At 35.9% G+C, this 14326-nt stretch overlaps 1 protein-coding gene across 28 annotated transcripts in view; it reads left to right on the forward strand.

The window, feature by feature from the left end:
* The window catches only part of EPB41L2 (erythrocyte membrane protein band 4.1 like 2), a 113723-nt gene that overhangs the window by 70501 nt on the left and 28896 nt on the right, over positions 1-14326 (forward strand). For all 28 annotated transcript variants that reach the window (XM_039567860.1, XM_039567861.1, XM_039567885.1 and 25 more), the window contains 6 exons: positions 4350-4425; positions 5906-6124; positions 6585-6672; positions 7926-8078; positions 9157-9254; positions 13903-14075. In XM_039567860.1, the coding sequence (XP_039423794.1) occupies positions 4350-4425; positions 5906-6124; positions 6585-6672; positions 7926-8078; positions 9157-9254; positions 13903-14075 (807 nt within the window). The remainder of the gene's footprint in view (positions 1-4349; positions 4426-5905; positions 6125-6584; positions 6673-7925; positions 8079-9156; positions 9255-13902; positions 14076-14326) is intronic.

The following is a 14326-nucleotide window of genomic DNA, read 5'->3' on the forward strand; positions in this document are numbered from 1 at the left end:
TTGATACATATGTTGGTATCTTTTTGTCTCCTGTAGCAATTTGCATGCTATCTAGCCTAGAAGTTAGTATCACAGATTTGTGTAAGGACTGACCTGAAAATTTTTTGGATGCACTACACAAAGTTCTTTTCAATACTGTATCATATGCACTACAAAAAAATGGGTTAAGGGGATGTGATTTTCCATACAGCATGAAGACCTACATTTTATACTGGAGAGCAAGTCCAGTTATTGAATGAGGAATCATGACTGGATTTTTTTCTTCTGGTCTATAGTATTTCAGAGTTGATAGGTATAATAAAGGAAACAGCCAACTAAGAACACCATTTTAATGATTTGAAAATGACACTTGCTTATACCAATATGCAAGTAATTAGCATACTATTAGTTGTGTTCCTCATCATTAGTCTGTAAAAGTTTCCAGATACTGGAATGTACTGCAGGCACATTTAATCCTCCAGATAAATGAGTATCAATGGGTTTTTTTCCTTTTCAGTCTTAATTCTAAATATATTTGTCTTTGGATCCAGAATGGGAATCCTGTGTACAAAATACTAATTAAAATTAGGATACCTGTAAAACCTATTAATCCATTTGAAAGTCGGAAATGACAAAACTCATAAATCTGAGTTTAGCTCAGGTGGATAGAGCCTGATGCTAAAAAAATAACCAAGCCAAGGTTGTGGGTTCAATCCCCTGTATGGGCCACTCACTTAAGAGTTGGACTTGCTGATCTTTGTGGGGCCCTTCCAACTCTGAATATTCTGTGATTTCTTTTTCTCTTGTATGGCACAAACTGAAGGACTAGTGTGCTAGATAAGTGTATTTGGACAAATACATTTGATCTGAACACACAAAGGTGACACTTTTGGAAATTTAGTTCAACACATCAGTTTGCAACATAATATTTACAGCAATCTCTGTCTCTCTCTTAAATGTGAGCAACACCAATACTCTGCACACTGGGCATGTATGTAGCACCTGTGACTGGGAAAGACAAAATAAGAATCCTGTAGTCTCCCTCAAGTCGTGTTCTGCAGGCTGTCTCTTGCTATGTCACAGTCCTCAGGCCCTCTGTGTGATCTCTCACTTGTGCAGATTGGCCTTTGGCTGGGCAATTATGTTGGATCGCAGCAATTACTGATGTTACTTCAGCTAATGAACATGATCCACAAATTACTGTCTCTGTTCTCAGGGCTACAAAGGTGACAAAAATCTTGTTTACTTTCAGCCAGCCTGATCTCTTCAGGAAAATGAATTCTTGACTTTTTTTAACTCATGTACTTGGCTATCCACTGGCATGTGTTAAAACCTCTAATTACTTCTTTCAGGGACAGGTAGGTAATTACATTTCTGTCACTATCTTCTTGAAAATTGCTACATCTCAAGTGGATTCAGGCTTTTGCAAAACTGAGAATCTCAGCTAGAATATTGTGATGGTACAAGCAATAGCAACTCACCCTGAAATAGTCAAATCTCAGATTACACAGAGGGTGTGTTGGGTCACCCTTATAGAAAATTCAATTTGAGAATTTATCTCTTTAAACCGAAGGTAATATTATGTAAATTAAATCTTTTTCTAATCTGCAGCATGGTTAGTATTTTACTGAAAAAAATACTTCTACATCACATATTCTGTGTTGTATATCTTAGAAGAAATTGAGAGAGTTCAAATGTTCTGAGGACAGAATAGGCTGGGGTACTAAGAGAAGTTTGAATTAATTAGGAAAGGGCTTGCATTTTAAATGTACAGCTCTGGCTGTCTGATTTTAATGCCAACAAATGTATGCTCAGGCATCAAAATATGGTGGTCACTTTACGCAAGTTCACTTTATTTTATAGCCATCTATTTTATGTATCTGTAAGAGGTGTAGCTAATTTTGATCTAAGATGATTACAGTAGAGTCTAGATCATTGTTCTTGAAGAGAACTAAGTACCTGTGCCAAGGGAGGAATTTTCTTGCAAAAGCTGACATACAAGAGATCATGAGTAAAAGCCAGAAAAAAACTTTACTGGGAAAAAAACATTCACTGATTTTTCCCAGTTTAAATGGGATGAATCATGTTAATTGTATGCTGCTAGCTGGGTGGTTGTATTGCATTCTTTTTCTCTAAGAATGTACCTAAAGTTGCCACAGAAGCATTTTTGATGTAACAAGCTGGCTAGAAAAATGTTTGACATTTCTGTAGCCCATAGTATTGAATGTCAAAATAGGGAGCCTTATCAGGGACAGAATGCTAAATACAACTTTAAATCAGATTTGGGGTTTTGTTGGTTTTTTTTTTTTCTTGGCTACCAACTCAATAAAGAGCCAGCAATAATGTGCATTATTGTGTGAGGACAGCTATGATTGCATGCCTCAGGTGTGCAGCTATAAAAAGTATGCTTTAGTGAGAAGTATTAATATAGAAGTATAAATATGTGCACGTTGTAACAAACTTGCTAGTCTATATTTAGGGGATAAATGTGCTTCCAGTAATCAGGTAAAATACATGGTCACCAACTGTCCACAAAATATTTAGTACAAAGTCAACTTCAATATTTTTTCAATAAATGAGCAATTTAATCAGTATGAGTAGACACACGAATTTTTTCACAAAGTCTACACACTCAGAGGACTTAAAAATTATGTACCTTTTTATAGAGAATATAGTTTTTTCAATTTTTTTTTTTTTTCTTCAAACCATGTCTAGGTGTCCTGCCTGCAGTGTTTTCTGAAAGTTAGCTGTAGAAATTCTGACAAGAAAGAGAAACTGTTAAACAGGAATTCTTATGTGACTAGTTTAACTGTAATTTTAGACCAGGAAAAACTTGAAGACTGGTTTAGTACCTGTGTGGAAGGACACATCCTTCATCCATTTCTCCACAGCTCTGTTAACATGACAACTCTCCTTGAATGCTTTTTTGCACAGATATTTTGGCCCTATTCCTCATATTCATCAGTTTGGTTTACTCAATATCAGCATCTTTTCATTAAATTATGCTAATTCCCTAGATGATGAAAGTAGGCTAATCTATTCCATCTTTAACTGTGTTTGTTATGCTGTACGTGTTCGTTACCGTTAGACTTCTTTTTTTTCCAAGGTATTTTTGTCTTAATTTTGTTTTGCAGTGCATTGCAGTAGATGATGCAATGATAAATGAGACCGCATTTAAGGGTCCTACCTTATTTTGTACACAAAACTGTAATTTTTCTAACAAAAACTTGATAACTGGGAACATTAAGATACGCTAAAACCCTGAGCTCTCAAAAAGAAATAGTGGCTTAGCAGCCAGGTAGAATGAGATTCACACTTAAACAAAAATTGAAGTGCTTCAGTGAATAGCCATGTCTGAAAAACCAAAATAACTTTTTAAAAATTGGAAGACATTAGAAATTTTAACACATCTCTTTAGCATATATGAAATTTCAGAGCAGGTTTTTTTTTTAAGAAAGTAACTTTAAATAACAATGCCCACTTTTTTCTAGCATTGTGTTGGAAAAGGCATTTCAGTCTTTTTATGGTGCTGTAGAAAGACACATTTTTCAAAGCATGATTTATCTGTGTAACACAGATTTCTAAAATAATTTACTGTCCAAAATACTAACATTCTGAAAATGTATTTTAATTATTGGTGTGTGACTTAGCTTTCAAATCTTAAAAAATTATTTAAAAACAAAGCTATGACTAAAGGCAACATTTTATACTTTTCCAAATTATTAATCTAGTTTTAAGCATGCTTTTGCTTAAAAAAAATGCATGTGTTATTAACAATTCTAACACATGAGAATTTAAATATCACTGCTATTATAGTTGTTTAATGTGGTGTTTCCCAGAAAAGTATTTTAAAGTAGGAATGGCTAATATTTTTGTCTTCCATGCATTCTCAATAACTAATTTATTATCTTTCTGTTATATACAACACAGAGCTCATTTTGGTATCTCATGTTTACAGTTACTGTACAGTCTCTCAAACTAAGTTTAGACAGGAGGAGACTGTTAGCCTTTAAGGAGTTGGAAATAAACACAAAATCAATGCAAGTGCCTTTGAACACACAGTATCTTAAAAGTGTTAATATATTATGGTAGTTTTCAAATTAAAAATGTCTTCTGATATTTGTGTAACTTACTGTAAAATGTTGTTTAAAAATAATTTGTAACATGCTGACCTTTCATTATGTCTGTGGGTTTCTACCTGCTAATGAAAATAATCTGTGCTTCTTACTAATGTACAGTAAATCAACAGAAAAAACTTTCTTTGAGATTTCAGTGACTAAGATTTATTCTACTGTCTAACATTTTTCAGTAAAGTATTTTCTTTGCTTACTTCAACTTGAGATTAACAATCAGATATTTCCCATGTTTAGGTTTACCCTGGATATTCACCTTTAATGTGAAGTTTTATCCCCCTGATCCATCACAGTTGACTGAAGACATCACTAGGTATGCACAGGTCCTAATTTTAAACTTTAAATTACTGTTAGTCTAATTTGAAGGCCACATAGAATTTCGTCTTCAGTTTCTGGATACTGTACACTAGAGATGCTCTTACATACATCAACTGCTTTTTGGAACAAGGTTGAAAAGGTAAAATGAAAACTTCTGGAAGAAACCTGAGCAAGAAGAATTTAATGATAAGCGGGTGTATGATTTGGGCAGCAGATAAGGTGTGAGTGATCCTATGTGAAAGAAGGCAGTGGCTTAGTGTCAGACTGCTGCTTTATTATAAAACAAATGAGGGCATGGGGATCTTGAGTGAAGCTCAAGGGAGCCAAAATACTTCAGTAATAATTTAGACTAGATTAATGAAAATGTGGGTTTACATATATGCTTTAAATAAAACCATAAAACATAATAAAACCTGAAAATAACTATCTTCCAAACTCCTTAGATAGAAAATATTTGGAATGCAAGCACTGGATACCAATGCACCTACAAAGTAGCATTGCAAGGCTGATAACTGGGGATAGAGTTCAGGGAACTGACTCGTTTTTCTTAGGAGATACAGGAAACATAAATACTTTGGTTTGGAGTTAGATGACCCTGCTGAGGCAGGACATATGTTACTACTACATGTTGCATTGGATCAGTCTTCGGCACAAAATAAGATAGCTATGCAAGTATGCAGTTAATATATTGCTACAGATAGTCATTTGTAGCATCATAAAAGGCTTTTAGTACAGAATGTATTTACAAGAAGCTGTGTGTGTTTTCTTTGAAAATTTTCTGCGAGTTGGTTGGTTTTAGAATTGCGTGTTCAACTCATAAAAGCATTTTTTGGTTATATCTTAAATCTAAATTCCTTTAAGTTTCACTAGTAAGACTTTTTTTCCATTTACTTCTTAAAAAAATGTCTGCTGATGGTTAACTTGTTAAATTTGGTAGAAGACTGTATACAGTACCTGAAAGATTAAATTCTAATACATACATGGTTTAAGAAAGGTAATTATGATTTCAGTATTAAACTGGATTTCTTCTGTGTGTTACATGATGTAATTAGCTTGTGAACTGCAAAAAGAGTTTTAAAGCCAAAGGGAAATGTCAAAGAAGTGCATAGCTTATATTTTTAAGCCATAGATACCTACTGGCTGCAATATGAACTGAACAAGTTCCAAAGTCAGCTTTTGTTTAAAACTAGGTTGGAAATATATATATATATTTCCATTTATATTGGAAATCAGAATTTTTCCTGCTTTTCACATTTTTTATTGAAATAACATTGACTCTTAAAAATCAAGTGAAATTTACTGTGTGGTAATAATGCTCAAATAATATAAGGTGTAACATTATTAATGCATTCACTTACTTTAAAACACACTTACATGATTACATGCATCTTGATGAATTCTGCCATATTTCTCATGATGTGTCTTTGCTCTTCATTCTCTTTGGTTTTTTTTCCCCCCTTTCCTTTGTCTTGCAGGTATTTCTTGTGCCTACAGCTTCGTCAGGATATTGCATCTGGCCGACTGCCATGTTCTTTTGTGACTCACGCCCTCCTTGGTTCCTATACTCTGCAGGCTGAGCTGGGTGATCATGACCCAGAGGAGCACCACAGTGATTATATCAGTGAATTCCAATTTGCACCCAATCAGACTCAAGAAATGGAAGAGAAAGTGGCTGAGCTACACAAAACACACAGGTATGTCAGATACAGTGAGATTAAATGAAGTCATCATGCTTCGTCACATTTATGTCAATTCTCTTAGGAGTATGTGTAAAACTGCTGAGGTAAACTTACTGTTCCTTTGGAAATCATTTATTATGGAATTAAAAGCTCTTACTTTGGTCTGTTTAAAAAGTTGAGTTTGAAAATAGCAGTTGCACTAAGGTCTTGGTAGAGAACTTTTGGAAAAGTATTTTTATATGAACATATTAATTAGTTTAAGTAACATACAGATAGAATATTTTGAAAGTGTGAAGGTGGAAATCTGTACTCAAGTAAAATAATGTGCTCTGGAAGAACACTTTTCCTGTAGAGCAAAAATGCTATTGATACCTTATAAACTGAGGTTTTTGTATTAGTCTGAATTTGAGGATTCCACTCAGTTTTGACTCTGGGTTTTTTGCCAATAAACTCAAAACTTATTCAATGGTTTTAGGGGCTTGACTCCAGCACAGGCGGATTCCCAGTTCCTAGAAAATGCTAAGAGACTCTCCATGTATGGAGTGGATTTACATCATGCCAAGGTATTGGGGATTTGTTTTGTTTGGTTTTTGTTTTAGGATAGACACGCTAAGTATTAAGAAAATATTGTATATATAAATTATTCAAAAAAACCTCATGCACTTAATTTTTGGCTATCAGCCTTTATTGCTTGGTTACAATAATTACTCAATTTGCAACTCTAACATCCTTAGAATTTATTTCATATATATAAGTGTGCATGGATATGTGCTGCTTGGAAATAATATTTTACCCATAAGAGCAGATAAATACATTTAAAATGTCATATTTTTTATGTAAAGGAGATGTGGGGCCAATAAAGTAAAGATGAAAAGAACACATAATTGTTTTCATAATACTATGAGAGTTAAAAAAATATGGAGGGAGAAAAAAGCTCTTCTGGGGGAGAGCTTTGATGCTTTTTTTACTTCCCAGGGTAGGTCAAATGAAATTTTCATTTCAAGTGGGATTTTTTTTTTTTTTTTTAGTTAAAACCTCAAAAGACAAACTAATAACTTCCTCCCACTCCCTCTCATAAATCCAGAATCTCAAATCATTAGGAAATTTAAGGTATTGTAAGCATATTAATCTTGCATTTAAAAAAGAAAACCAAGACTTTTAAGTACTGGAGAAACACTGTTTAATTTTGTTTTATTAGTTTTGCCAGTGAAGCAACTCCATAATGACAGTGTTGGCATTTGATGTAGTTGATCTGTTGTTGGGGAGGACATGAGAATCTGCTGTATTGTGTAGTGTATCAGTTAGTGGTTAGTTTTGCAGCCTGTAAAACTTGCATCAAATGCTGTCAGTGAAAGAGCATGCTCAGAAGCCTACCCATTACTTCCTCTATCTTTGCTGGAATAGTACATGACTGTAAAGGATCACCTTGATCACAGCTTGTTCAGACTTTCAGTTTAAGTTGGACAGACCTGGTTTTCATTTTTATTCTTTCAGTATTTGTTGAAATCATTGCTAGTACACACACTGGCCATACCTTTCCTGCTTTTAAGTTAACTTTGTCCCTATTACCAGAATATTGAAGAATTTCCCAGAACTGTGGCATATGAATGCCAAAACCATTACTTATAATAGTCCAAAGTCTTTCCTATAAAATGAATATACTTGGCTATTTCTGATTTAAGAATCTCATTGTCAGAGTCAGGTTTGAATATGAAACATGTCCCAATTACAATATTCCCTCAAGGTATGTCAGCAATAATTACTTGTTTGGAATGTTATTAAAGTGGTTTTTATGAAATTGTCTCATACCTGGTAGGATTCTGAAGGTGTGGATATCATGCTGGGTGTATGTGCTAACGGTCTGCTGATTTACAAAGACAGACTCCGGATCAATCGCTTCGCTTGGCCAAAAATTCTGAAGATTTCCTACAAGCGAAGTAATTTCTACATCAAAGTCAGGCCAGCAGAAGTAAGTAGCACCCTCCAGTCTTGTTTCTTTTGTGAGATCATTTTTGTACAGAAACAAGAAAACATCCTCATTTTTTCCACAGTTGTCCTCATGAGCTTATGATGGATTCAAGCAGAACTTATGAGTGCTTTTTCATCTAGATTCTAATGATTGTATTAAACACTTGTCTTGATTAGTAACAGCAAACCAAGAAGAAAATCTATTTTCATTTTTTTAATAGAAGCTGTCTTGTTATTTTATGGGGGTTTTTTACACAAAAAGCTAGTTATATTGGCCATGTTCTGACTGTGCAAACTTGCAGTCCTGGGAGAGAGCCAGCTTCTCTTCCTCTTTGGGTATAATTGTTTGCTAAATGTCAGCACATCAAGTCCGTGGCTGTAACCAAAGGCTTGAGTTATCCTGTAGGATGTTATAACTCTTTCTGTTAGCTGCTGTGGAAGTAGGGGACTTAACTTTCCCTTCAGTTACTGCTAAAAGTTTCTGGAAGTTGCTGAAGGGGGGTGTGTGTGTGGTTACATTTTGAACCCTTTGTAACTGGAAATTTAACAAAATCCCCAAAATGTCAGATACTGTAATGCTTTTTTAGATTATACTATAAAATGTTTAAAGTGGCTTTTGCTGTGTGAATAAATAATATAAAAGAGACATCCAAACACCAATTTTACAATACTAACATTGTAGTTAGGTAAGTTTTTGAATGCAGATGTACTGTTCTTGCATTCACTGATGCTGTGCGTAGATGAAATATTTTTGCTAAGAAACTGTTATGTAGTGATACAAAACATAGAAGTTTAACACTGCAGTATGAATTTCAGACTTTTATTAAACCCAAGCAAAGTACGAAGCACAACTTTCAATACAATTGCTTCGTGCAATTTATCCATCGTGACATAGCCCACCAAGTATAATTATTTTAAAGGGCTGGAAATTCTGATCTTTTAAAATATTTTCTAAAAAATCTTATGAAGTCTTATGGCAGGAGTATTACTGCTTGATACAGTAATGGAACTATCTGAACTCTACCTACTAATGGCCAGCTTAAGGAAATGGGTTAATTTTTTTTGTGGATTCTTTCCAGCTGGAACAGTTTGAGAGCACTATTGGGTTCAAACTGCCAAACCATCGGGCTGCTAAAAGGTTATGGAAGGTTTGTGTGGAGCACCATACTTTCTTCAGGTAAATGATAATTCTCTCCTTCCCTCACTTTTCAAGGTATGCTCATATACTTCTTTTAAAGGATAGGAGAAAAGTAAAGATTTCCCCCTTCTTTGCCCCTTGCAGTGACACCTCTTAGATGGAAGATACCCTGACAGTCATTGACCCCAAATTACCGATTCTTAAAGTCTCAAGTACAATTAACTGCTTTATCAAAACTTGCAGAGTGCTAAGAGGATGGAACTAAACAAGGGGTCATGGAGCACTGGAGGTCTGCAAGAACTGTCTGGCCTCAATGCTGTGCCACGTGCTCTAGGATGACCCTGCTTGAGCAGGGAGGTTGGACCAGATGACCCACTGTGGTCCCTTCCAACCTGACCCATTCTGTGATTTGTGATGAGATTTCCTGAGAGATTGACTTTTAAGAATGAGCATCTAGAAAGCCACTGTACACCTTCACAAGAAGCTCCTAGGGCTAGACAGTAATCTTCATTCAATTAACTTGAACATTCTGCTGAGTGTAAATGCTTCTAGCTGAGTTTTTCCTTATCTATGAACTAGACTGAGCTCACAATCATTCTTCAAAGAACAGAGGATCACTTTAATTTTTATGTAATAATCCATAACCTCTTCTGCATTTTTTTTCTCCAGCAGCTGAGGAACATAGAATTCTGAATTGGTCATTGAAACGATGATCTATTTGTAAATGAGCACCTTAACAACAGACCATGGAGTTGTTCCTCTGTCTACTTCTTCCACTGAAAAGGACTTTGAAAAAATGGTTGTTTGATTTTTATAATAACACACATTCTGTGAGGGAGTGCATGTGCCCCATGCAGCCTAGGAGTTACAGATTTAGGTTGAATCTCCTATGAATTGGATAGGCATTGAATCTGAGGTTTTTCTGCAAAGCACAGTACCTAGGGTATGTAAACAGTAAGCTTTCTCCTTCAGTAGCCTGTTTGCTTTTAAAAAAAACAGCTGTGTTTTATGGTAAATGCAATCCTGTTGCTGCATATACCTGCTAGACAGAGAACTTCAGAGAACTTGGGCACCACTTGGACTTAAGCAGATGATTACTGGAACTGTCTCACTGGATGGTTTTCAGTATTCAGATTTTCATTGAATGTAGTGTGTTCTTGAATGCAAAGGTGGAACTTATGCTGAGATTGGCAAATCCCAGCACAAATCAGTCTCCAAATGCTTAATTTAGAAGCACTTCCTTTTTAAATCCTGATCAGAGATGTTTTTTCATATTGATAGAATTCATTTATTAACACAGTCCAGAATCATATTCTTGAAAATTTGAAGTCTGCTTTGGCTGGTGGTGTCTATTACCACAAATAGCAAGCAGTTCTGCCCACAGTGAAAAGTTTAGTAATGCTCTTCAAATAACTCATGCCATGATTTGCTTTGTTGGTAAGCTGTATTTCCTAGTTTTATAGTAATAAAATAGCCCTGAATAAGGAAAAAGCAAATCTTATTGAAGTCAAAAATCCTAAACTGACAACTACGATTTGCAAGTCTGAAAGCTTTCAGGAGCATTAATAGGCAGGAGATAATCTTACTACAGAAATTCTGACATAATAAAAATAATTGGATTTTATTCCAATCAGAAGTGGCTTTTCCTAATGACATTCCAGGAATGACATTATAACAAGAATTATGTAACAAATACTTGAACCATTCTGTAAATCCATATACTCCACTGATGTCACCAGAGAGAAAATCCTCAGAACCTCTCATCCTGATTTAAAAACAGTAAAATAAAGCCAGCTCTATTTTCCTTCAAAGATAAAAAGCAGAAAGCAATTTCTACAGTCCAAGAGACTGTAGCTCATTCAGAGCATGTGTAAAGCTTGTGTATGATGCCGCAGTAAATTGTATATAGTTTAGATGTATATTTTTAGCTTCCAAATCTCTTAGCCTGCCCTATATAACATGGTAAGATTCCTTGTGTTGTCTTATGTAATGTTTCAGTTTGTCTCAAATAATCCCATTAAGAGCCATTTTCCTGTAATGTATAGGAAATTCAGCCAGTATATGAAGTTATTTATAAAACTTGTAATGAACTGTATTGAAAATGACAACCAAAGGGTACTGTATTCACTTGTTATCAGCTCAGACTTAGAGGATTCCAGTACCATTTTCAAAGAGCAGCAATCTACTTTAAAAGTACAGTCAGACTATATATCTACATTAAAATTTTGAGGTAAGCTTAGTTGGCAACTCTGGATCTTAACTAGTGTCTGCAGAAACCTGCTTATATTTCCACTTTACGATGTTTTATTTGAAATTTTCATGATTGTTTCACCATCTCTCCAGAATGTCCTAAAGTGGTAAAAGCATAGTTTTCAGTTATTTTATGTAATTAAGACTGTAATACAAAAATCCATTCAATTGCCCTTAATCAGGAAGTAATTAGTTCTCCTGTTTTTTCCACATTAAAAGATTAAAAGTTTATCTCAGCAGGGTGGAAGATAAAAATGGTAGTTAATGCTGCAGCCTTGCCAAGACTGGAAAATCAAGAACAGAAGGAACCTTGGAAAAATGCTTTCAGCCTTCTTCCTCTTAGTAAATAATGCACTCTCTCTTAGAAATAATGGGGAGAAAGACTGTTTTATAGAAGCAATGAAAGTGAAGCTCCAGATACTTGCAATTTTATTGCATAAGTGGCCTTAGTGCAGAAGGGTGCATTAGTTTGTCTTGAATTGTTTTCTTTATCAATGTAGGAACAGATTCAGGTGCATGCATATGCATTTTAGGCATGGGGGATTGGATGCTTCTGGCTAGTGCCCTGATAAAGCCATAAACATCCCCTCTTAGGGAGAATGGGGGAAGGTGTTTTTAAGATTCAGGTTTGCTTCTCATTATCCTACTCTGATTTGATTGATAACAAATTAAAATAATTTTTCCCCAAGTCTAGTCTGTTTTGCTCATGAGAGCAATTGGTGAATGATGTCTCCCTGTCCTTATCTCACCCATAAGCTGCTTGTTACATCATTTTCTCTCTTTTGTCCAGCTGAGAAAGGGAAGTGTCTTTGGTGGGACTCTGGTATCCAGCCTGGGTCAGCTCACCACACTAGCTCACTGTTCTGTTTGCTAGGTACCTGAAAATTCTTCAGTTTTGTTGAAATACCTTTAGAATGACTGTTGTAGTCTTCAGAACCCAGCACTGGATACTGTCTTAGCATACATTCGATTGGGTTCTGCTGACGCAGATATTTCTGTGCAAATGCTTCAAAAGAGGAGAAAAAAGTCAGCACAGTTTGAACTCTTGCTTGCCCATCTGTGCCATCCTCAGTACAAAGGGCACATGAATTGCTGGTTCTGCTAGAAAGAAGTTGATGTTCAATGAGCTGCTCATTCTTTGCAGGTTCTCAAATCAAGAAGCTTTGTCTGCAATAATCTGATAGTTTTATACAGAGAGAGTAGGCCATGATGGGTGAGCATGAATTTGCAGCATTACATTGATCCAGGAAACAACATCAAAGGCCTTTCCAGAGAAGCAGGGACTGGGAGGAGTTCTTGCAGTGATGACTGTTTGCAATATCAGCAAGGATGGCAGTGGAACAAACAGTACCCTCTGTTGCAGCTGATGGTCAGATTTCAAGTATAAAGTACAAGCAACAGGGGTTACATGAATATGAACTTTGAAGTCCTATACTGAAGGAAGTTCAGGGATGTAGAGAGAACCTGTCTTCAAACTCACATGATATCAAAACCTGGTGGTACACAATCAACCAGGTTGGAAAAGACCTTGGAGATCATGTCTAACCTATGACCTAACACCACCTTATCAACTAAACCATGGCACTGAGTGCCACATCCAGCCTTTTTTTAAACACCTCCAGGGACGGTGACTCTACCACCTCCCTGGGTAGCCCATTCCAATGCCCAGCCACTCTTTCTGATAAGAAAACAGAATCCCTCACAGCCAGTTCTGCCACATTGGTACATGGACTTTCTGATAATGACTCCAACATTTATGGTACAAACATACATATCCAGCATTAACAGTACATGTAACTGACTCTTTTTCACACTTTTCACAATATGCTTCTTCCCCCCACTCCTTATATCCAGTGAACATCAACCTATATAAATTTATAAATGACATTGTAAAGAAGCTAGAGTCTGAATGTAGACTGTTAAAGTTGTTGCTGTTGGGTAACAACTCTCCAGTGTTCTCAATCTCTTTTCACTTGATACTCCCTTCTATACAGGTTTGAGACACCATTCCCTAACTTTGAGGAACAGCAGCTGCCATATTAGTACCTCAGAATATACGAAAGGCAGTGGAAGTGGAATGTATAGTGTTTACTATAAGAAACATTCTAAGGAGAGATCTGAGATGTATTCTACATGGACCTAAAATGACCTCAGCTTTCTACAAAAAAATTAAAATTTAACCAAGATAGCACCAGAAGATAGGAATCCCAGATGCTTAGTCATATTGTGGAAAAATGTGATGGTTATCAGCATCACTTCAACTGCAAACAGTAAATAACATGCATTGTTTTAGAAGGTCTTTGCAGAGCTTACAGTAGAATCCTCTCTTGGAGAGCACTGTGAACTGAAGTTGAAATGCAATAAGTAGCTTCAAATTACCTCATTACATACCTAAAATAAAGCCTTTTAAACTGACTTTCCTCATATTACTTTTTAGACTTGTATCACCAGAACAGCCCCCAAAAGCGAAGTTTCTGACCTTGGGTTCCAAGTTCCGCTACAGCGGCCGTACGCAAGCGCAGACACGACAGGCCAGCAACCTCATAGACAGACCAGCTCCGTACTTCGAGCGCACTTCCAGCAAACGTGTTTCCAGAAGCCTTGATGGAGGTATGAAATCTGACTTATTTTTTCAGGGTTGTGATTGCATTATGCATTGTCACTCTGACCTGACCAACATTCGGAAATGTTAACATTATGGATGGCCAGAAGGTCATTTGACAAATTTATGAATTTCAGTTCCTAAAGCCGATTTAGGTACTTGTCAATGTTAGGTGACCTAAACATTAAGTTCAGTCACTGCCTAAATGGTATGGCACTGCTGTGAATACATGGAAAATTCTATATTGGGTATGTAGCAT

This window comes from Corvus cornix, chromosome 3 (assembly GCF_000738735.6).
Source record: "Corvus cornix cornix isolate S_Up_H32 chromosome 3, ASM73873v5, whole genome shotgun sequence".
NCBI classification, from domain to species: domain Eukaryota; kingdom Metazoa; phylum Chordata; class Aves; order Passeriformes; family Corvidae; genus Corvus; species Corvus cornix.